Source organism: Sardina pilchardus, chromosome 10 (assembly GCF_963854185.1).
Source record: "Sardina pilchardus chromosome 10, fSarPil1.1, whole genome shotgun sequence".
NCBI classification, from domain to species: Eukaryota; Metazoa; Chordata; class Actinopteri; order Clupeiformes; family Clupeidae; genus Sardina; species Sardina pilchardus.
In genome coordinates, this window is record NC_085003.1 from 7,506,698 (window position 1) to 7,530,930 (window position 24,233).

The following is a 24,233-nucleotide window of genomic DNA, read 5'->3' on the forward strand; positions in this document are numbered from 1 at the left end:
TCAGTCGTCTCCCCACTAAGTGCTCTGAGGCAAAGAAGGTTAACATAATATAACAGCCATTCATAGGCTGCCCACTGGGAAACTCCATCAGGGTTTTTCAATTTGACAGAGGTGTCTCAAGGCCTGACAATGTGGCTGAAATTAGGAGGGGGACCCTTCCCGGCCGAGAACTTGGAGTGCCACCTGAATCCCACAGGCTCCAGTGGTGTGGAGAGTGATGCAGGCCCGTCTTGCCTTACAGACATATTAAACTTTATAATACGAGCTGTGCCATTTCGTTTTTTTACACCACAGGTATAAGGATTTTTTTTTTTTTTTTTTTTTAGTGAAATTGTTTTTGTTTGCTCGCTGTGTTGGTGTTGTCTACATTCAGAGTCGTTCTTAATAGATCCCAGAGATGCATCTCTCCTCCCCGATCTGTCATACTCAACACACTCTCTCTCTCTCTCTCTCTCTCTCTCTCTCTCTCTCTCTCTCTCTCTCTCTCTCTCTCTCTCTCATCCTTTCTTTTTGTTTGTCTGCCGGATTCTCTTCTCTCTGAGTCTCTTGTGCTTTCTCACTTTTTTGGCTTGAACGCTTGATCTGTCAAACAAATTACCAATGTATCAAAATAAGTGTGCATGGCTTTTGGTCATAAGTGGTTTTCATTTTAATCATTTCAGCCTCATGCACTTTGAACACTGATTGTGTTGATTCTCTAGATTTCTTTGCCTACCAGTATTTTTTTGTTGGACTTTTTTTTCTGACCGATTTTCCCCTGCATTTGTCTCCTAGACATGGCGAGCGTGGCGCAGGCATCACTGCTACTGCTGTGGCTCTCCTCCGCCTGCTGCCAAGAAGCAGAGTACGCAGAGTTCGCCTCCGAGACCCCCATCAACAACGTGGTGCAGGATCCTCGCACGGGTCGCGTGTACCTGGGAGCCGTCAATGCCATCTACCAGCTGGACGGCGCGTTGACCAAAGAGCAGACACAGGGCACGGGGCCCAAGAAGGACCGGCACGGATGCACGCCGCCCATCCACGCCAGTATGTGCCCCAATGCTATAGACACCAACAACACAAACAAACTGCTGCTGGTCAACCCCTCCAACAACACGCTCATCGTCTGCGGCAGCGTCTACAGGGGCATCTGCTCCCTGGTCAACCTGAGCAATATTAACCAGCAGATCTACTACAGCGACAGCAAGGGAGAGAGGACCTATGTGGCTAGCATCGAGGACAGCGTGTCGGTGGTGGGCGTAATGTCTCACCTTTCCACTGTAGGGAAAAACTTCACCGTGTTTCTGGTGGGCAAAGGCTATGGCAACACAGTGGACAGTGCTAAGCTCATCAGCACGCGGATACTGCAGAATTACGACGAGTGGGTGACTTTCGAGAACATAGTGGAGGCCTCAGGTGTGCAAACCATCCCGTTCTCGGCCAAGTACATGCACGACTTTCGCTACACCTTCAAGGACCAAGGCTTCGTCTACTTCCTTTTCTCAAGGACAATGGGTGGCAGTGACAATAAGAACTACACTTTTATTTCACGCCTTTGTGAGGAGGATCCCTTCTACTTCTCGTATACGGAGTTGCAGCTCAACTGTGGCCCTAAGAACCGCTTCAACAAGGTGAAGGCAGCCTACGTGGCAAGCCCTGGGAAAGAGCTCGCCCGCAGTCTGTCCGAGTCAGGCTTGTATGGCGACGTTCTCTCCTGGGACAAGGTGTTGTTTGTGGCCAGCTCTGACGAGGATGAGACCGAATCAGCCTTGTGCTTGTACCCCGTGAACAATATCAACAAGAGGATAGTGGAGATCATCAGTGCCTGCTACAGTGACTCAGGGAAGATTGGTGGGAGGCCCGCTGTGGATGTTCCCTACTCAACCAGCACAACTGAATTTTGTGCTAAGCGGGACGTAAGTTGATGTCTCTTGTAATAATATGCTGAGAGGCAGGCTAATTATCATGGTGTTTAGTAAGGCACAATTAAGGTTGTCGTTTATGTCGTTTGCAGAAGGATATTGTGACACATTATACGTGTGGTGCAGACTTCCTGCCCTCTCCTTTGGCCAGCAAGCAAGAATTTGCCTTGAAGTCTGAAGCGATCTACACAAAGAGAGGACGGTTGACTGCTGTGGCCATTGCTGTGGAGCATGACCACACCATAGCCTTCTTGGGCACCTCTGCTGGAGAGGTGTACAAGGTAAATGTGACGTCAGTCATCATGTATTTCAGGCACAATTTGATGTTTATTGATAACTCTGTGATCCCCTGTCAGTTGATGTCTGCTCTTTTTAAGCATGGAGTACTTTCAGTTTCACTCAAGCCCTTGAGTTTGATGTTGGATGCTTAACTTGCCATAAAAACACATAAAATGCTTTCACAGATGCCATGGGTAATATGAGGTCACCCATTTGCACCAGGCGTCAGTGGTATTAGAGACGTAGTTTGGAGGTTTTAGGATAATGCGCGGATGAACCACCAATAAACATTAAGACTCAGAGGGGAGCCACTATAAGACAATAAAGCTCTCTAATCAGGGACTTAACTAGACTGTCTCTTAGGAGCTGCTATACCAGATCCTCACAGATAATACTGTGTGTACCTCATTTCATGGGTTTGATTTTTATTTATGTACTGTGGACTGAGACCAAATTTACTCTGAACGTTCATTTCGCTGAGTCCTCTCCCTCCCCAGCTACATCTATCAGGCAGCCCAGAGGTGTACAGCAAGGTTCCTGGCGACACAACTGGTGATGCTGTTAATAAGAACCTCTTTTTTGACACAAGTGTGTCCCACCTGTACATCACAACCAAGAAAAAGGTAAGAGATATACCACATGTCTAAGTATGTTATTGCAGCCAACCCTCTGTTTTTGTAATTGTGTAAATTGTTGTGGCTGCAGTTGACATTGTGTTGGCTGGTGGAACTGTTGTTTTCGTTTTTGATGGCTCCCCTGAGGCATGCTGTCTGTTTTGTTTAATGGAAAGTCTGAAAAGCAAGTCAGTGTTTTAATCAAATGTTTCTGTCAAGTCCTGTGACCTTTCAGTGGGTGTCCTGTTAATTCTGGGCTGTTGTCCCACAGATCACCAAAGTTCCTGTGCAAGCCTGTGAGCAAAAGAAAGACTGCCAGTCGTGTGTGGGGCTTAAGGACCCATACTGTGGTTGGTGCGTCTTGGAGGGCAGGTAAGGACTGCGTATGATGTACTGCATAAACAGAAGTGGGTTCTTGGCCCCCGATCTGGCTCAAGATAGAAGCTCTTTAACAGAGCCTGCAGATTGCAGCACCACTGGATGGATTGTCCAGGCTAATGGCCATTTGTAAAAATAGGTGCACCAGGAGGTCAGGCTGCCATCGTGCTGAGGAGAAAAATGGCTGGCTGTGGAGTCCCAAGCAGCAGTGTGTCAAGATTGTCTCCTTCCATCCCCCGAACCTTAGCTGCACAAAGACTCAGCAGGTAGTAGTCAATCAACATACCCATAATGCATACACATTGCTCAATCATCCTCCTTAGCATTGATGAATAGTTTTTTTTTTTTTCTCACAATTTCCCCTGAGGACACTACATGCTGTGTATGGATTTTTTCAAAGGGCTGTTATGTAATGGCATAATTGCAAAGATCTGATGATAAAATCACAGTACCAGAGCAATAGTCAGAGAAGAATCTGAGCTAATTTTAATGCATGGAATCATCTTCACCTTGGAGATCCTCATAATCAATATGTCTGAAACTACAGATTATAAAATTAGAGATATTAAAATGCCTCCCTAATTGGCCTGCTTCGGTTGCTTCACAGGTGGACATCAACATCCCCTCGCTGCCCAGCATTGGCAGTGCTGACACCCTGCAATGCTCCTTTGGATCTTTCTTCACCAGCATCGCAGCCATGGGCAGCAACTCAATGGTGACCTGCAGCCTGCCCGAGCCAAACGCCATCCCACCCACACCAGAGCAGCAAGGTGAGTCCCTCAGGACCTCTTAATCAGCTGCAGCAGTAGCATCGTATGCACACCTGCAGCACATGCTGCACACCTTCCCACATGGCCGCTGTGTACAATACCTGGCGCCCTCACACGTTTGCCTTCTGCTCTGCCCAGATTTCGTGGCCGTGCCTGTAAAGGTCTTTGTGAACTCCGCGGTGGAGGTGGCTTCCAGCGAGTACAAATTCTACAACTGCGCTGCAGCCATTCACAAGGCAGAGAACACCCCGTGAGTTACCCCCACCACACACCCCCACCCACCACCCCATTCTACCCTCCCGTGGTGTCAGCATCCAGGCAGGATGTTTGTGCTGACGATTGCGGGTGTAATGAATACAGGGATGCATATAAATATATTAATAAATAAATGTACATGTAGAAGGTCTCCATTTTATTCATACACTATGATGCATGACTGCTGTAAGAATTGAATACGCTTCTTTAGATACCCCTTGCATTTTTGGGGATCTGTTTTTCCAAGGATGAGGAAATTGCTTTACTTTCCTATTCATTCATCAAAATGAAAGTCAATCTTTTTTCGCCACTTTTTTTTTGCCCCCGGTTCCCCCGTATTGTTTTTAGGCAAGGGTGAGAAACATCTGATGAATGGGTTTTGTTCAGGAGATGTTTGGAAGATTTATTTTGCCCTCAGTATTAATACACTCTGAGAGATACAATTACAAACCCACGCATCTACAACCAAAAGTAACCCCCCCACCGCCACACTTCCCAACTTCTTTCTGCCCTCTCCCTCTCTCTCTCTCTCTCTTTCTCTCTCTCCCTCTTTCTCTCCCTCCTTCTCCCTCCTCCCAGGTGCCAGTCCTGTGTCAGCAGCAGCTGGGGCTGTCAGTGGAACACCCGAGACCACACATGCAGCGACATGAACGATCAGGACACCGACCCACACATCATCCGACACAAACAAGTAGGACACGCTGCTTGGAGGAAGCATGCCTTTTCGTACTCATCTGAAACTCTACCTCTCTTTCATTTCTTTTCCTTTTACAGAAATGAATGGTTTAATTGGACAGAAAGAGCTAGGCAGTGGCAAGGGTGCAGGGGTTGCCTGTTTGCTATATTTATTAATTATTTATTTCCTTATTTGGTGCTGTGAATAGTAGTTTGTAATGCATCAATGACTCATGACACTTACAATGTCATGGCTGTGAAACATTCTTGGGTTGGAGGGCTCTGGGTTGAGCTGAGAATGGGAAAGTGAAATAATTGATGGAGGGTACAAATCCGATGTGAAGTGTCAGAGTCAGGACATGCAAAACACACACACACACACACACACACACACACACAGACGTGCACACACGCACACACACATAGTCACAAACAAAACAAGAAAGCACTCTACAAACACTGATGCTCCTCTCCTCCGTTATCCACCCAGGGAGCAAACTGTCCGAGATTTGAGAACCCCGACCCAATCCTCATTCCTGTTGGCTACAAAACCCAGATCAGCTTTGAGGGAATCAAGCTTGACCTATACCAGGTGAGTCACACCACTGAATTCATTAGCTTTTTTCAGTAAATTTCCATGGATGTGGGTGTGCAATATGGGAGACCTCCCGCTACAATTCTGTGCTGAGTGCATTCCAAAAAGCACGAGATCAGTTGTACAGAATTGTTAGCTGTCACTTCTTCTTTCTGTCTTTTGTTTTATTCTTGCTCTCTCTCTCTCTCTCTAGCTTTCTCTCCCTCACCCTCTCTCGCTCTCTCTTTCTCACTCTCTTTCTCTCTTGCTCTCTCTAGCTTTCTCTCTCTCTCTCTCTCTCTCTCTCTCTCTCTCTCTCTCTCTCTCTCTCCTCTCTCTCTCTCTCTCCCTCTCTCTTCCTCCCTGTCGGTCTCATTATGCACTGTGAGAACATGTCCACAAAGCAGCAAAGCGGGATTGGTGAGAGAAGGCAGTGGGATTCGGAGGCCCATGGTGTGCTTCCAAAAGGACACTCCCATGAGCACTCCCAAGGCCAGTCACTGTCCTTCTGAGCATGAGCAATGTGTTCCTTCACCTTGACATTTTAATGTTTCACCGGATTCTCTCCACTCAACTCCCCTCACATGCACATACCAGGATCACGAGTTCACCATTGGCACAGAACTGATGGAGCACACCGAGGAGGAAGTCAAGAGGGAAGGCGGACCCTTCTACAGTTTCGCCGGATATGAGGTGAGGCTCATGATCCACGGATCAGTCAGGTATTCGTGCCCACGCACGTTTGCAAAGGGAACCCCTGTTAATCAGGAAGTGTGCTCAGAAATCAGGCCCAGACTAACCTCCCTCAGACATAATTTACACTGTTGCGTGAAGCGAGTGTGTTTGTTATGTTTCATAGTAGTTATTTTGTCTACGTTGAAGATAATGGTCCTTGGCAAGGCATTTGTGTGGCCGAGGTCAGTGCTTATGGCAAAGACACGTTCATTGTCTGCGTGCGCATTTCTGCTTGTGTAAGGGTCGTTTAAGGCCAGAGTCCTGTTTCACCTGGTGCAAGAGTGCCTGACATAGAGATCAGAGCACCCCCTGATGGACACACTCACCCCAGTCGTACATGCAGTCTCATGAAATAATCTGCTCCCACTGCTTTTGTGCTTTTACTTCCTTAGAAATGGAAATGTATAGAAAAGGGAAAAAAATAGCGTTTTGCTCATTGCAGCAAAAGCGAACTCGCCCCCAGCTACGTTCTTGTTTTGCGCTGAATTCTTTAGCTGTGTGGTTGAACGTCTGCCAAATGTATTCAAAGGGAGCGCGGCACTGAAAAAAAAGAAGGCAAGCAGAAAGCGGTGCCTGTAGAAATGAAAGATGATCTTTTTCAACCATCGTCGTGGGCTGAGGAGAGTCCAAACAAATATGGGGGCCCCGCTTGCTAGCTCGATTGCTCATTCACTCATTCTGGTTCTTCTCTGTTCTCTCCTTGCAGTTTTCTTACGACAAAGCACATGAAACCAGCGTTCTCTTTCATGTGAAAGATAAACACTCAGGGAAGAAGATCGACAGCTTGCTCAACGGTATGTTTCACTCTGCAGGAAGTCACTAGGAAGTTGTGGGCTATTTTGCGGTGTCGACATGTAATTGCAGAATGTTGAAAGGTAGCTTGACTTGTTCCCTGTGATCTCCTGTAATCAGCAAGTGTTCCACACGGTCCCTGCTGTTAATTAGTGTGAAGAGTGTAAGATTGCAAAATCGCATTTCTGCATTCTTTGTTATGCTCTTTAGTCTTGGATAAGAACCTCTAGTCACACAGCTGAGACGATTCCTTGTGTCATTCCCATACATGGAAATACTATAAATTGGTGTGACTCTGGCAGAGTACTAGAAACTGAGATCATTAGCCCAGAGCCTGGGTCATCACATCACATTGCAACCTGTACTCTAATGAGTGGACTACTACTGCTCTTTATGCATATCTTGGCGGAGGGGAAACGCTGTTTGCTTTTTAAGTAGAAGGGCTTCAGTGACCTTAATCCCTCATTGTCCTGTCTTAACTTGTCCTCAATTTGTGTCCGTCCACGCGCAGTCACCTTATATAACTGCTCCACGGGCCGCGAGGACTGCAGTCTGTGCCGGAACGCCGACCAAAGCAAGTACCACTGCGTGTGGTGCGCCGCCAAGCGGACCTGCATCTACAAGGAGCTGTGCTCGACGGACGAGTCCCTGCCGTGTCCAAACCCCAAAATCACCGAAGTGAGTTGAAACGACGCCAACATGCAGAGCCCCATCCTATTCATGCCCTGTTTGACCTCCCACGGGACTTGTATGAAATTACTTTGAAGTTTAATTTAGATTATTTTCTTATTTCTGCTTAATAGCCGAGGTGATGTTCTCACCAGAGTTTAATGCTCTTTGAGTGATTTCAGCTCAGATATTTACATGTGATGGTTCAAGCTTGAGGTTAACAAGAGAGTTGACATTGCTCGGCCTCTGAACAAAAGCAAGCCGAACAAACGACTTGCAGTGACTCCATTAACCCAAGGCAGTATGAAACATTGCATGTGGTGTTCCTGATTTATTTTCCCCCTCACTGTGTGTAGATTATCCCTCAGTACGGGCCTCTCGAAGGAGGTATCGCCGTCACCATCAAAGGCTCCAACCTGGGCATCCACAAAGAGGACATCAAGAACATCACGGTGGCCGGAGTGCCGTGCGTGCACCTGGACCAACAATACTCCGTCTCCACCAGGTAAACACCCCCCCCCTCCACCTCACCTGGCACCCCAGTCCCTCCCCGACTCCTCCCAGCAGCAGCTGCCATGCCTGGTCCACTTCCCTTTTCCGTTCAGTTATATGAGCTTTACCGTTTGCACCCCCCCCTCCCAGAGGAGTGGAGCGGAGGCCATATGGCAGGTGTGTGCACCTGCTCTGGGCGAGATGCTGCGTGGGCTACTTCTTGCGGTGGTCCCCTCTCCTGCCGCCCAGTAATGCGGTTTGTGCCTCGTAAACTACAAATCAATGGCAGAATGAAGCTGCCCCCTGCACATGTGCTCTGCTGCCATATGGAGGCACCCAGAGGAGGGGATGAATTTAGGACGCAGCTTTTAAAAAGCGGGAAAAGTATGGGCTGCAGTCTGCTTAGAGGCGCAGACTTCATCAATTCTGTTTTTTTTTTTCCCCAAGTCACTGAGGGAGTTTGATGGATGAATTGGGTAATTTGTCCGTGTCACCATGTTGTTGTCGATGGTAAAGAGGGAGATTCCACACAGCAGGTGCTGATCTGTTTGCTAAGTTGCTGGCTTGCCGACGTGGCACGGATGTGTTGGCTTGCAGAAACGCCCAATGCATCCCTCATCCAGCAAGTTCCATGTCTCAGCCAAAGCTCTTAACAAGCAGGCGGAGTTGTCCACTTGGTCTTGTTTTCGCACTTGAAGGCAGAAGTTGTGCAGCTGGGTGCTGCCCCCCCCACCCCACTCCACCCCCCTCCACCCCATTCCACCCCATTCCACCCCACTCCGCCCCCCTCCTTCCAGGCCCACATAAGCATTCACTGCACACCGCCTCCGTTCTTTTTGGAGAAGGTGAGTGCTATTGATTTCAGGGGGCAAACAGTAGCCGGCAACTTCTCGGGTAGTTCGTGGGCAGCTTGGTGTTACCCTGGGTTACAATCCCTCATTGTCTTTCTTCTCTTGTCGCACAGACACACACACACACACACACACACACAAAAAATGAAATTTGAAGGAACTTTAAGCAATTATTATGTAAAGGTGTCAGAACATGTGCAGATATTGTCGTTTTAACAGTAAATATGGTCTGTTTTTAACTCTCTCTCTCTCTCTCTCTCTCTCTCTCTCTCTCTCTCTCTCTCGTGCCAGCGTGGTGTGTGAGATCGGCCCGGTGGGTCCGGGCAGCTCGTTCTCTGGTGAGGTGGAGGTCCTGGTGGACGGGGGGAAAAGAGGGACCTCATCCGTCACTTTCACTTACCGGGTAACGGAACCTCAATGCCTGTTACGGCCTAAGAGAGAGCGAGGGAGAATTAAGTGTGGAGGAATGAATGAGAGAGCGAGGGAGGGGGGTAGAGGGAGGAGGAGTGATGAAAGAAATTCACCATGCACTTTAATTTGCCTTGAACTTCTTTAAACAGTTGCCATCCGTTTCATCACTCATTAGTTACGTACACACACACACACACACACACAAATTATGAACACATTCCACCAAAGTCCCTGTGGTTAATAAGACTGAAGGCTTATTGGTAATACAGACTGGTTTATATTGCCGTGTCTTTAGACCATATTACATTTTAACATGACACATTAGCCAAACGCACCAGCTTAATGCTGCACTAATTTAGTAGGGAATGGAGCCCTGGTGCTGGGGTTGCCTGGGTCCTCCCTGTAGCATTCAGCACTGCCGAAGTGTTGGCTCAGCAAACTGAAGCTCTGTCCCAAGCTGGGCTCTGTGGAGCCCTGTGGATACGATGAACAGCTAATTAGTTGTGTTCTTTTTGATGACCCTTCAAGGTTGCAACTTCATGGTCATTTTTAGAAGCTGGGTTAGTGGTCCATTACTAGGCTTTATGGTTTATTAGCGTTGTGGTAAATAATATAGTATCCAGTAAATGAATAGATAATGAATGATAAATAAATAAATAAATAAATAAATAAATAATACAATAAAATTTTTCTTTCCTCATCATTGAGTTCCGTCTGTATCTAAATGTGTCTTTTGTTTGGTTAATAGCATGTTGTACAGCTCACTCTGAACATTTCCAACTTGGCCCTTCCGTAGGACCCCGAACCCACCCAAGTGCTCCCACAGCGGGGCCCCAAGGCTGGAGGAACGGTGATCACCATCATGGGAAGGTACCTGTACACCGCCTCCAAGGAGGACCTCCAGATCAGCGTTGGAGGGGTGCCGTGTGAAGTGTAAGTACGCTAGTGGGTCTCGGGTGCAAAGAGGTTTGTTTTTGGTCCTCCATTGCATAGATGATTACATTGAGCAGCTGACATAATGTCACTTTCCATCAAGCGTAATTGGCCATGGCAGGAGGTGGGTGGGGGGGGGGCACTGGGAACAAGCAAACATGGCGTGATCTTGGTTGGCCTGGTTTTGACATGAAGCTTGTCGCGCTCTCACCCGCAGGGAGACTTTCGGCGTCGACATCACCTGTAAGACGGGCGCGTACCCAGAGAAGGTGCCCTCCGCATCACTCCCTGTCATGGTGAAGTATGGGAAGCTCACCACCAAACAGGTGTCCAATGCCTTTCAATTCATGGAAGATCCCGTCGTGAGTGATCATCAGCCAAGAAAGAGCTTTGTCAGGTAATGACACCTTTGTGTTTGTTTATGCCGTGTGTGTGTGTGTGTCTATGAGGGCCACGGCGAGATTGTGTGAGCTTTGAAAAAAAAATATATACAGTATTATATAGTCTTATCATGTCATCATATTTTACATTACATATTTTGGATTGGGTATTAACCAGAAGAGTTCTTAACTAGACAAGTCAGGGAAAGGAGGGACAATCTCTCATGTTCTCCACTCAGGAAATCCTAATGCGTTGGAGCAAGTTTGGCATAAGTGTGGAGTAGGTGCTCAATGGAGCTGTGTGTGTGTGTGTTGCATTCTTCTTCCAGTGGCGGCAGGAGGATCGTGGTGACGGGCAACGGCTTCAGTCTGATCCAGAAAGCCTTCATAAGGGTCAACGCCTCTCGAGAGTTCTCCCAGGTCTCCTCGCCTATGGAGGTTTGTCCTGTCTACCAGCATGTATACAGATGTCTCCTTCTTTCTTTCACTTTTCCTTTCTTTCTTTCTTTCTCTTTTCCTTTCTTTCTTCATTTCTTTCTTTCTCTCTTTCCTTTCTCTCTCTCTCTCTCTCTCTGCTCCCCTCAGTCATCTCTGCTGCTCTGTGCTCCCTCTCTCCCTCTCTCTCTGCTCCCCTCAGTCATCTCTGCTGCTCCTTGCTCCCTCTCTCTCTCCCTCCCTCTCTCCCATCCATCCATCCCTCCATCTGTTTCACACTCTCACCCACACTCGCACATAAACCCACTCTCATAGCGCGGAGAATACCAATAAGTTGCAAATCCGCAGCCGCGCTGAGCGCCAGCTCAGGAACTTCAGGCCCCAGAAATAATCGAGCAGGTCTGACTTGATGCGCTCGTGGTGGGAGTCGCGAGCACTTGGCCCCGATACCTTGTGGCAGGATAAGCAGAGAATGTTTTTTTGTGTGCGAGTGTTTCATTTCATTTCAGACGCCTGAATTAAAGTTCCAGCAGATTAGACTGGCTAAGGCCAATGCGACACTCGCTCACTCGCTCACTCACTCACACTCACTCACTCACACACACACTTGCACACACTCACTCTCTCTCACCCTCTCTCTCTCTCTCTCTCCCTCCCTCTCTCTCTCTCTCTCCCTCTCTCTCTCTCTCTCTCCCTCCCTCTCTCTCTCTCTCTCCCTCTCTCCCTCCCTCTCTCTCTCTCCCTCCCTCTCTCTCTCTCTATCCCCTCTTTCTCTCTGTGCTTTCTGGGTGGCGGTACTGTGACTAAACAGCCCTCGGGGGCATGGGGGAGAAGTGGCAGATGAAGCTGTGGTTGCCACCCTGGCTCCCATTGGCACCACACTGTTTGCTTTTTCTGTGTGTGTGTGTGTGTGTGTGTGTGTGTGCGTGCCTGTGTTATTCTGTGTGTGTGCATGGGCACGTGCGTGTGTGTGTGTGTGTTCATGGGCGTGTGTGTGTGTGTGTGTGCATGCGTGCCTGTGTGTGCATGCGTGCCTGTGTGTGTGTGTGTGTGTGTGTGTGTGTGTGTGTGTGTGTGTGTGTGTGTGTGTGTGTGTGTGTGTGTGTGTGTGTGTGTGTGTGTGTGTGTGTGTGTGTGTGTGTGTGTTATTCTGTGTGTGTGCATGCGCGCATGCGTGTGTGTATGTGCGTGTGTGTTCCCATTTCATTTTCATTTTTCAGCTTCCACTGCTCTCAGATGAGCTTCCCACTTCACACTCGCCTCTACCTTCATTTGTCTCACCTCACAGTGCCGGCTTGGTGTCGCCTCACATCTCCTAGCTGTGCATTTCTGAATCACCTCGACCCCCACACACACACACATACACATATACACACACACACACACACGAACACACACGTACCCACACGCACACACCCTGCTCCGTCATTTCACAACCTGTCTTAAAATCTTTAACTCCCCATCAGTCAGTCTTTGTGTATTTGTCCTGAGCTATTGACTGAATTCTCACTCTCTCTCGCATTCCTGTGGTCACCTGTTTGTTTGTGCTCTCCCTCTCTCTTTCTCTCTCTATCTCCCTCTCTCTCCTTCTCTCTCTCATTTCCATCTCATAGTTTCAGCAGCCAGCGGTGAGTAAGAACGACAGCACCCTTGTCTTCCTCTCACCGCAAGTGAATAAGAGCGACGAGACCCAGTCCTTCTCCACCTTCCTCCACCTCGACAACATGGTGGTGAAGCTGCAGCCCTTCGACTACGTGCCAGATCCCACCTTTGACAGTTTCCCAAACAAACAGATCAATGCAAACAGCACCATCAAAGTCACCGTTAGTATTTTTTTTAAGAACCCTTTTTTCTTCATCCATTTAATTAGCTATTGAATTAAAATTTAATGAATATGAATGAAAATGAATGTTTCAATTTTAATGAAAATTAATTAATTATAAATCCCATTACTGATTTTATGATCATTATTAAAAAAAAATCATGATCTCGTATAGGTATGTTGATTTTAAAATTATGTATATATATAAGTGAATATGTAATGGTATGTGTTTTTCATGAATATATGTGTACAGGTATTTCTGTATGTTTATGTACACTCTCTCATCTTCACCTTTTAGGGGCGAGGATTTTCCAAGGCCATGACGGCGGACGAAGCCAAGGCGTTTGTGGGTGACGTGTCATACTCGGTCAACACCCTGGAGGACGACAAGCTCTACCTGGAGCCCCCGTCCCACCACAACCTCCGCAGATCCAGCGGCTCCACCTCTGAGCCTCTGCCGCTGAAGGTACAGTAGGACCGGAGCCCTCTCCCCCACGACTAGTCCCCCTCCAACAGCCACATGAGGCAGCCCTGTTGCTCTGTTTCTCCACCAACTCTCTTCCACATGAGACAGCCCTGTTGCTCTGTTTCTCCACCAACTCTCTGCCACATGAGGCAGCCCTGTTGCTCTGTTTTTCCACTACAGTAATTTCCCGCATATAAGCCGCATTGTGTATAAGCCGCATTGTGTATAAGACAGTGTTTTATGGAAGTTAAAAAGAAACAAGACCATATTAACACCATATTAACTGCCCCCTTGTATTAAGCTCATAGCTGAAGAAATTTAGCAAAATCAATATATAAGCCGCGGCTAATAGTCTGGAAATTAAGGTAACTCTCTGTCACACGAGGCATCCCGTTGCTCTGTTTCTCCAATAGCTCTCTGCCACATGAGGCAGCCCTGTCACTCTGTTTCTCCACTAACTCTCTGCCACTTTCGCTGCCTTGGAAAAAAAATGAATTAAAAAACGAAAATCGTGCCCTGCAGTGTTGGTCTGTTGCCGTGTAATTGGCGATTGCTTTTTGAATCCCAGTTGTGTTGGCTGTGTTCTCCTCCTTCAGATCAAGTTTGGAAACAGGGAGTGGGTGGTTGGCAATGTCGTCTATGAGAGTAAATATGAAGTCCCACTAGCCGCCATCATCCCCGCTGTGATCATCCCCATGCTGCTGATTATTGCCACGTCAGCCTACTGCTACCGGTAAAGAAAACATGTTTTGAAGTGGTTTTGCTGATGAGCTTTGAGAAATGTTTAAACAGGGGGTAGACATTGACGAATTCAGATTTTATGGTTGTTTGTATAGCCTGAAGAGGAACAAAATGCTCAAGAACACAAAAAATAAATAAACTGTTCTCATAACTGTTTCACAAGATATCCAGTAACCTGTGTGCGTGCCTGCATCAAGAACACAAAAAGTAAATAAACAGTGTTCATAACTGTTTCACAAGCTATCTATTAACCTTGGGGTGTGTGTGTGTGTGTGTGTGTGTGTGTGTGTGTGTGTGTGTGTGTGTGTGTGTGTGTGTGTGTGTGTGTGTGTGTGTGTGTGTGTGTGTGTGTGTGTGTCTGTGTGTGTCTGTGTGTGTCTGTGTGTCTGTGTGTCTGTGTGTCTGTGTGTCTGTGTGTCTGTGTGTCTGTGTGTGTCTGTGTGTGTCTGTGTGTGTCTGTGTGTGTCTGTGTGTGTCTGTGTGTGTCTGTGTGTGTGTCCACGCGCTTGCACGTCAAAAGGAGGAAGAGTCAGCAAGCTGAGCGGGAGTACGAGAAGGTCAAACACCAGCTGGAGAATCTCGAGGAGAGTGTGCGAGACCGCTGCAAGAAGGAATTCACAGGTCAGCAGTGAAACATCAGCCTCCATTTAGTCAAGCTGTAAAACATGGTTGTCAAACTCCCCTGCTCTGTCCTTTCTACCCCAAGCAAACCATCCATGTATGTCCCTGTAGCCTCACTGGTGCCTACAAGCGCAACTTCCTATCAATCCCACCCTAAACTCAGGAGGAGTCACACATAGCCTACTGAGGGGAGAAATGTATACACATGTATACAAAATATACATTACTAGTGTATTTGGGTAAAGACATCTGCACACATGCAAATGTAAATGTCTCCCATCTCCCCGTCTCTTCCTCACAGATCTGATGATTGAAATGGAGGACCACACCAATGAGATCGGCGAGGGCCGCATACCCTTCCTGGACTACAAGACGTACACGGACCGGGTCTTCTTCCTGCCCTCCAAGGATGGAGCCAATGACGTCATGATCACGGGCAAGCTGGACATCCCAGAGGCCCGCAAGGCAGTCGTGGCCCAGGCCTTGAACCAGTTCTCCAACCTGCTCAACAGCAAGACCTTCCTCATTAATGTAGGTCCCCAGCGGGTGCTTAAAAGTATACAGGCTTTATCTTAATTAACAAAATATACAATTTTCTCTTTTTGACAGGCCCTGGGCATTCATTATCATGTTTATTGAGTTTATACCACATGAATTCCAATTGAAGTGTGAATGTTTTGCACCACATTGATCTGATCCAGATTGATCTGAACCTCTCAATACCTTGTCTGTCTGTTTGTTTATTTGTTTGTTTGTTTGTTTGTTTGTTTGTCATCCAGTTCATCCGCACCCTTGAGTCACGGCCGGACTTCAACGCCCGGGCCAAGGTGTACTTCGCCTCTCTGCTGACGGTGGCCCTGCACGGCAAGCTGGAGTACTACACGGACATCATGCGCACGCTGCTGCTCGGCCTCATGGAGAGCTACGTGGACAGCAAGAACCCCAAACTCATGCTGCGCAGGTACACCCCCCCCCCCCCCCAACAGGCAACAGATGCTCTGGCAGATCGACCACCTTGAGAGGCTGTGCCGCTGCCCCAGACTGCCCTAGACAAAGGCCAGACAGACCGACAGACAGGCAGTTCAGGTCCTCAAACAGATGGGAGGAATGAATCCAGAATTGAACCAGTAAACACAGCAGAGCATAATTATTTAACAAATATATTCATCAGCCAGTGTCAGCCTCAGAGGTGATGTAATATTGGTGGTGGCATTTGCATTCGTAGCATTTGAGATTCATCGTGATGATGGCAATATTAATGTTTGCATTAGTTTTGGGATTATAATGAGTAGTTGGATTGACGGCATTAACATCAGACGCATCAGCAGATAGACTGAAGGATTAATTCTTAATTTCTTGCTGACATTAATTTGTGGAGCTATTACATGACGGAGACCGAGTTCATCATACATTTTTCAATTGACTCTGATTGGGTAAACATAATGATAGTTCCATTATTTGCCTGTTGCCTTGATTAGCAAATAACTGACAATTAGATGCGGCAATTTGCAGTGCTATGTACATCCAGAGAGAAGAAAGCACTCAAAGCAGTATTTGCACTCAAATGATTTCGATTATAATTGTGCGTGAAACCATGTCTCTTCCTGGACTCCTACTGTTCGCTCTCTGTGGGCACGAGCAGTGGCGCCCTCCCCTCAGACGCGCCTGACCAGATATTTCACACTGATTTACGGACGGCCCGAGATCTGAAAGGCACGCACAAAAGCGTTTCACCTGCCCGCTGCTTCTCGCCCCCTCTAGGTCGGAGACGGTGGTGGAGCGGATGCTGTGCAACTGGATGTCCATCTGTCTTTACCAGTTCCTCAAGGTAAACGCGCTCACGTGGCTCACCGTGACAACCGGCTGCTTGTGAAGAGCTATGGGCCCGGCCTCCGCTGTGGGCGATTGGCGGCGTGTTTTGTTATATATACACACACACACAAAGGAAATTGCCAGCGAGCTGTTTTGACGTCCCAAACAATGACTCAATTTGTCTCCGGCCAGTGGGAGCCATTTTGAATGTGGTCATAGGTTTAATAGCCAAACACTGTCTGACGCACCATAAAATGATGTCTACTCCTTTCTGAAGATTTATAAACACTTCAGACAAAGGCTGAGAGGAATATACACATGCACGCACGCACCATAAAACATGAACTTTAAATGAATTTATCATGGTTTCTGAGAGCACTGCTGTACCTTTCTGTCTCCCATAGGACACTGCAGGCGAACCCCTGTACAAGCTGTTCAGAGGCTTAAAGCATCAGATCGAGAAGGGCCCAGTGGACGCCATGGTCAAGAAGGCCAAGTACACGCTGAACGACACCGGCCTCCTGGGAGACGATGTGGAGTACTCCGTCCTGGTAAGGGGGTGGTTTCGGCTTAATGGTGGTTACCATAGTTACCAAACACCTGACACCTCCGCAGACGGCCCCTCATTTCCAGCAGAGCTGAATGTTGTTGTCTCTGTTTATGGTGGCTGATTTGCACACAATTTTTTTTATTTCATTTTTTTTTTTTTATCAAAATGTGAACTTTTTTTTGCCACCGTGTCGCAGTAGCATTACATTTTTTTTGTGATTACCGGTATTACATTTCGCGAAGAGAAATCAGAAAGAGACCTTAATAGCGGCAAGTCACCCACGCCCAGAGTGTTGTTTCACACGATTTTCCAGCATATTTCACATGGCCTTATTATGAGTTAATTCTCTCCTATGTTCTGTGCCTCAGACTCTGCAAGTGTTGGTCCACGGTGAGGGCCCAGACATCACCCCAGTGAAGGTGCTCAACTGTGACACCATCTCCCAGGTGAAGGAGAAGGTCATCGAGCAGGTCTACAGGAACATGCCCTACTCGCAGAGGCCCAAGGTGGACAGCGTCACTCTAGGTGAGCCCACCATGTACATGTACAGTAGATAATATATAACATGTGGTTTAGGGTTCTTGCCTTCTTACTTGACTCATAAGAATTGAGTTTCATATGCAAAATACTGTACTTCTTGTCCAATGCTGCATGGAACAGGCTATATCCCTCCCTGAATTAGAGGCCATTTCTATACGCGTAATAATGGGTTTATTAATTATACAGGGCAGCTGGTAGCCCTGTAAAGTGGCTGTATGTCCATGCAGAATACTGCGTTCAGGGTGCTAATCAGAATCCGCATGTGGGTGTGCTGAAAGGGTGTTTATTAAACGCTGCGCTTGGCTGGAAAGGAAATGAGTGAGGCAGTCCAAGACTGTATTGGCTGTGAGATTGGGCACCAAATTGAGCACACATTTCTTATGGACAACATCATCAAGGCAATTTAGCAGCATATTGGATAGTAGCACTGACATGCACGGTGGCCAATTTTAAAAGGTGCTTTAGACGGTTCAAACCCCCACATCTATTGTATGAATATCATGTTGTCTGGAGACAAGAGAGTCTGACCTCTGTGATCTGTGGTTCAGAGTGGCGCCCTGGCTCGACGGGACAGATTCTCTCTGACCTGGACGTGACCTCGGTGAAAGAAGGCAGATGGAGACGAATGAACACTCTGGCCCACTACAACGTGAGTTACTGCCCAGCCTGGAAAAATACAAGTCCGCTCCTCCGAGGGAGGGAGTTTACAAAGTGAATCTTTTTGTTGTGGTCTGGTAAAAAGTGGTGAAATGTCCGTCTTATCTGGGATGTCATGCTACAATCAGCCTTCAGGACTGTTTAGCCGCCTGATTTTTATCGACACTCAGATCAACATCTAATTAAGAGTTAATCAACTACTCAGGCTGATAGGTGGAGGTAATTCATCAATGCTCAGACTTAATGAAAAACAACAGACCTTAGGGGTTGTTCCTGTTCTTCTCCTAATGTGTATGTGTGTCTGTGTGTGTGCCTGTGCCAGGTCCGAGACAATGCAACGCTGGTGTTGTCCAGAGTTCTGCACACTCAGCAGTCGTTTGACCAGAATCAGGACAACCATGAGGAGAGTAAGTGATCGCTGCACCCACAACCACATTCCCTCCACAATCGGCTCAAAAGCTTAGCAAAATATAATGGCTTAAGATAAGAACGACCAACTCCTAAAACTGTTTTGTGTGTGTGTGCACACACAGACACACACAAGCACGCGCACACACACACACATCACACACACACACACACACACACACACACACACACACACACACACACACACACACACACACACACACACACACACACACATAACACACACACACACACACACACTTGGCACACAACGGATATAATGTAAAACGAAAGAGTCATTAGAACGGGAAAACGTAGGCTGGGTCTGTGAATCCACTCAGTAAGTCCGTTTTGTTTGTTTTCCCAGGAAATGCTCTGCTGGACGACGACAAAGTGTTCCATCTTTTCCGTCCCATGGACGAGCTGGACGAGATCAAGTCCAAGAGGGGCAGCATCAAGGACAAATCCATGACTAAAGCCATTACAGAGATCTATCTGACCCGTCTACTCTCAGTCAAGGTGAGCCACTCAGTGTTTTTCTGCGAATCAAAAATGAGCCCCTCTGCTGTGGCAGCCCACTTGACTGGGACATGTCTTATTAGTAGTCATCAGGCAGTGCTCTTTATGCTAATCAGAGGCTCTATGTTGTACTGAGCTGCACTGCTGGCGCTCCCATGGGGTGTGTTAGTGTATTATCAGAGTTCACTGAATCCCAGCTTTTGTTGGCAGAGATTTCTTTTTTTTTGTTGTTCATATATTTTCTTTCGCTTGGATCAGTCAAATAAAAACAAATGCGTGTGGGTGTTCCAGGGCACGCTGCAGCAGTTTGTTGACAACTTCTTCCGGAGCGTTCTCTGCTCGGGGGCCGTGGTCCCACCTGCGGTCAAGTACTTCTTTGACTTCCTGGACGAGCAGGCCCTGAAGCATGACAACGTGGACGAAGAAACTATTCACATCTGGAAAACCAATAGGTGCGCATCTCTTTTTTTCTCTCTACCTCTCCCTTGCTCTCTCTTGTTGTTCCTTTCCTTTGCTTCCCTCGTTTCCTTTCCTTTGCTTCCCTCGTTTCCCCCCACTCCCTCTGCTTGCCGTCAGAGCCAACCAACCAGCCACAACGCTGCCAGAGCACATTCTCGGCTAAATAACTCGTGAGGAAAAAAATAAAACAAAACCATTTCTGCTCTTTTGTATTCCTAATGACTGTGGCTCGGGGCCTCTGGGCGCATAAATTAGCACAGAGTCGATGTTTGTTTATTTGAGTTAACATGTCGCCTATGGATGCCGGTGATTGACGTGTGGATCAGGGACTTGTGAATGGGGTGATGAGCAATACAATTACACCGTCGACTTGGTCGGACGTGTTTTTCTTCCCTCAAAGCAGCAGGGACCTTTCTATTAAGTATGAAGGCATGAAGCTGCCAGACTATCAAACAAACATGGTAATTATGTCCCCTGCTAATTTGATTAAAAGCATTATTTCCCATTGTACATCTCTGAGATGCTGTTCGGCTGGGCCCCTCAGAGAGTCCAACCGATCCAATACCGAGTCCCAGAGTTCCTCCTCTCAATTAGGGCACCCAAAAAATCTGATGAGTGAAATGGATAAATAAATAAAAAAAGCCAAGCAATCTCTTTTTTCTCTGAGTTTGAATTTTTTCGGCAAGGCATGAAATGAACCGCACACTGGTCCCCTGAGCCTGTGTGCTTCGAATGACTAACAAGGCTTGATATATTTTTTGTGTGTGTTGAAATGTAAACACCAGGGTGTCTTGAATAAGTTACTGTGTCAAATGCGATGAATAAATGATACATGTGCCCTTCTTAAGGCATCTTTGACAATTTTACCCCAGATTCCAATCCCTCAATTTTATTATTCTTGTTCAAATATTGAGCAATGTTGTTGTGCGGTGTAAACAAGAGTGTGTGCTCGCTAGTGCGCTGAAGTTTCTCTTTCGGCGCATCTCCTCATTTGACACTGTGCTGCAGCGCTAGTCTCAGTGATGCCTGTCTGGCAGCATGGCCAACGTTAGTGCCAGAAGGGAGAGACTAACATTCTACCGTCGTCCACAGCCTGCCCTTGAGGTTCTGGGTGAACATCCTGAAGAACCCGCACTTCATCTTCGACGTCCACACGACCGAGGTGATGGACGCTTCGCTCTCGGTCATCGCCCAGACCTTCATGGACGCGTGCACCAAAACTGAGCACAAACTCAGCAGGGTGAGACCCTGCAGAACCACTACACCATGGCCTTCACCACCATAGACATATATACATACATATCTATGTTCACCACAGTCAGAGAGGCTGTAGGGAACAACTCGCATCACAAAAAACATACCTCGAAGAAACAAGTATAGCTGGATAGCATATTTAGGCTCTTTAAGGATAGCATTACATTATCTTTACTATGTGCATATTACATTTTCTCTTTTCAGGACTCTCCCAGCAACAAGTTACTCTATGCAAAGGAAATCTCTACCTATAAGAAGATGGTGGACGAGTGAGTCATGAATTGGATTCTTTGGGTATTTGCATTGGCACAGACAGGGCTTTGATGATCAGATAAAAGCATGTGAACACTGATCTCTGTGTTAGATCATGTACGGTGGATCTCTCTTCATCTTATCTCTCTTCCATCTCTTTTATTCTCACCTCACTCTCTCTTCCCCTCTTTTTGAAACGCGTTTCCTCGTAGCTACTACAAAGGCATCCGGCAGATGGTCTCAGTCAGTGATCAGGACATGAACACTCATTTGGCTGAAATATCGAGGGTAAGGACACCGGACCTCACTGACTCCATTTAAATCTTAATATCTCTCCTGGGGAGGCTGGCTCAGCCCGGGGCTCCCAAGGTCAAGACAACGGATATGGCGGCGGAAACATCAATAAAGAAAAGGGAGCCGCATCCCTAATCACTGTGAGTGAACGTGTTTGTCCTCTCTGTGCTCCCCAGTCCCACACCGAGAAACTGAACACCCAGGTGGCCCTGCACCAGCTGTACCAGTATGCGAGCAAGTACTACGACGGGGTAAGTGGAACCCTTTTTTTTGTCCGGATGTGTAGAACCGTGCTACTTCAGTGGGAGAAATATTGAGTGGCCTGACTTTTTTTTGGAAGTCATTGCCTTAAGCTGCTAAAACTGTTTTTTTTTTTTTTTTGCCCTCATGTGTTACCTCTGTTCTTTGTCTCTTACTCACTCACTCACTTCTCTCTCTCTCTCCTCTCTCTCTCTCCATCCCTCGCTCCCTCCCTCCCTCAGATCATCATGTCCTTAGACGAGGACCCAGCCGCGCAGAGTAAACAGCTCACCCTGCGGCTGCAGCAGATAGCCGCTGCGCTGGAGAACAAAGTGACTGATCTCTGACTGCTGGGAGGGAAGACCGTGTGACAGAGAGGGATGAGGGCCGGGGGGGCTGGGGAAAGTGGGGTGGGTATGGGGGTGGGGGTGGCGGTACGCTGGGGTAGGGTGTGGTTGGGTTTGTTGCTGTGGTACTGAGCTGCCAGTGCCTTTTAGGGCTGAGGTTCGGAGGGAGGGGGAGGGCTGGAGGGGTATTTTACCGGCCTGGGGGGATGGGAGGACGGATGAATGATGGGAGGACACGAGGGGCACAGCACGTTTAATCCGATTCCAGCGAGGGCGTCCAAAATCACCTCATCCAGCCGCGAGACGGAGAATGCGCGAGACACGGGGTTCTGCTTACAGAAACCCCCACACCCCTTGTCTGTGCCAAGCCCGTGGTGGGTGAGCTCTCCAGAATTACCGATGACTGGATCGGGGTGGCTGTAGACTATTCCACCATATCATACGCGGCAGAGTCCATGTTGAAATCCTCCCCAGTTTCCTTCCTATAGGCCAGTAGAATAGACCCTGGCAGAACTCTGGCCTCTTAAGATAATCAGATGTTCAATTTCTTCTTGTGTAGAGAGAAAAACAAAAGTTTTAAGAATTGTATTATATATTTTTTTTAATTGTGCAGTCTTTATGCGGAAAGCTTTATAAGGAGATATTAACTTTTTAAATAGACAGCCTGTGTTGACTGTTTCTAAGGCCTGTGTGTGTGTGTGTGTGTGTGTGTGTGTGTGTGTGTGTGTGTGTGTGTGTGTGTGTGTGTGTGTGTGTCTGTGTGTGTGTGTGTGTGTGTGTGTGTGTGTGTGCGCGCGCGCGTGTGTATTACGTGTGTGTGTTATGTGTGTGTGTTACGTGTGTGTACATGTGAATGAGAACATGTGCACGTGGCACCCACGAAGAACACCGGATGCCTCGTCCGACCCGGAGGCGAGACGTCTTGTCTCGCCCCGTGAGAAATCCAATCGTGCCCTGGCTGGACACGGTCAGTCTCTGGTCCGGTGTGCGTGTGTGTGTGTGTGTGTGTGTTTGAGAGTGTGGGTCCACAATAGGGTTGTGACTGGGTATTGGCTAACAATAACTGGACGGGCTGGTACTGACATGCTGGCATTGGTGGTTTTGTCAACCAGTTGATTTCTAATTGAATTTTTTCTATCGATCTTCTTGCCCTGTGCCACCAGTCTGCTCGTAGGCCCCAAACGCCAACGCCCCCTTGGGCATGATGAGTGTGTTTTGAAATCAGAGTTTGCAGGGAAACACTGGAAAACCAATACTAAGATCAATAGCACATTTATTTCCTCACATGTTCACAGTGTAGTGTTCACAAGGACCAACTTAAAGCATAGATTTTTTTGTTGTGTTTCAAGAGAGGTGTTTATTGATATCGGCAATGTCACTTTGATACTTTTATATTTTACAGATTTTTTTTTTTAGATTATTATGATTTTAGGGGCTGGGATGGGGGGGCTTAACTACATTACTTTGTTTTAGACAAAAATATTATTTTATTAATAGGCTGATGCAAGTTATAACATCATTTTATAAATTGTAAAGATCACAGCATTTAATTTAATTCTCTGATGGAAGCAGCTTGATTATTTCCAAGTATTGTATAAATATTTCATTATGCTGCCAAACCCATGAATGCGATGTGATCATTTGACTGAATTAAACTTCGTTAGGGCGGTGATGTGTTCATGTGTTCTTATATTTGTACTGGAGGAGGTAAATAATGACAACTTGCTTCACTTCTAATCATTGAATCTTTAACATTAATTTTTCGGATTTATTTGATGTTGACTTTGACGCACGGTCGCGTCTCTCCTGTCATTTCAGAGATTAATTTTGTTTTTAATGTGATGTGACGCAGTATGGGGGAGGATTAGTGACCTGAAGGGGAGATGCCATTGTCCTTGAAGGTGGAGAAATCCATTTTAAATTCAATTGTACTAAATTTCTTAACAAAACAACTGTTTTAAAATCACTGCACAACTGATTTGGCTGGAAGCCTAAACTCTCCAAACTCATGCCTAAAATATCCGGTGCACACATTCTGTTCTGCTTTAAGCAAAAGGTTCCATTAGAAGCAATACCATCGCTTCAACTCGGTCGATTCCTCAACAGT

At 47.1% G+C, this 24,233-nt stretch overlaps 1 protein-coding gene across 1 annotated transcript in view; it reads left to right on the plus strand.

Moving 5' to 3' along the window:
- plxnb2b (plexin b2b) overlaps nt 1-22,160 on the plus strand; it is an 82,583-nt gene extending 60,423 nt beyond the window's left edge. Inside the window, exons 2-36 of the mRNA XM_062547482.1 lie at nt 775-1,895; nt 1,994-2,182; nt 2,678-2,803; nt 3,066-3,166; nt 3,312-3,438; nt 3,780-3,942; nt 4,081-4,192; nt 4,777-4,888; nt 5,363-5,464; nt 6,044-6,139; nt 6,888-6,975; nt 7,485-7,651; nt 7,999-8,147; nt 9,277-9,388; nt 10,193-10,329; nt 10,547-10,726; nt 11,039-11,147; nt 12,758-12,967; nt 13,265-13,432; nt 14,029-14,165; nt 14,694-14,794; nt 15,096-15,325; nt 15,574-15,755; nt 16,556-16,622; nt 17,011-17,157; nt 17,525-17,681; nt 18,245-18,345; nt 18,676-18,760; nt 19,129-19,280; nt 19,572-19,732; nt 20,832-20,979; nt 21,198-21,262; nt 21,458-21,533; nt 21,716-21,790; nt 22,022-22,160. Of these exons, the coding sequence (XP_062403466.1) occupies nt 777-1,895; nt 1,994-2,182; nt 2,678-2,803; nt 3,066-3,166; nt 3,312-3,438; nt 3,780-3,942; nt 4,081-4,192; nt 4,777-4,888; nt 5,363-5,464; nt 6,044-6,139; nt 6,888-6,975; nt 7,485-7,651; nt 7,999-8,147; nt 9,277-9,388; nt 10,193-10,329; nt 10,547-10,726; nt 11,039-11,147; nt 12,758-12,967; nt 13,265-13,432; nt 14,029-14,165; nt 14,694-14,794; nt 15,096-15,325; nt 15,574-15,755; nt 16,556-16,622; nt 17,011-17,157; nt 17,525-17,681; nt 18,245-18,345; nt 18,676-18,760; nt 19,129-19,280; nt 19,572-19,732; nt 20,832-20,979; nt 21,198-21,262; nt 21,458-21,533; nt 21,716-21,790; nt 22,022-22,126 (5,556 nt within the window). The 5' untranslated portion in view covers nt 775-776 and the 3' untranslated portion in view covers nt 22,127-22,160. The remainder of the gene's footprint in view (nt 1-774; nt 1,896-1,993; nt 2,183-2,677; nt 2,804-3,065; nt 3,167-3,311; nt 3,439-3,779; nt 3,943-4,080; nt 4,193-4,776; nt 4,889-5,362; nt 5,465-6,043; nt 6,140-6,887; nt 6,976-7,484; nt 7,652-7,998; nt 8,148-9,276; nt 9,389-10,192; nt 10,330-10,546; nt 10,727-11,038; nt 11,148-12,757; nt 12,968-13,264; nt 13,433-14,028; nt 14,166-14,693; nt 14,795-15,095; nt 15,326-15,573; nt 15,756-16,555; nt 16,623-17,010; nt 17,158-17,524; nt 17,682-18,244; nt 18,346-18,675; nt 18,761-19,128; nt 19,281-19,571; nt 19,733-20,831; nt 20,980-21,197; nt 21,263-21,457; nt 21,534-21,715; nt 21,791-22,021) is intronic.
- The last annotated feature ends 2,073 nt before the right edge of the window (nt 22,161-24,233 follow it).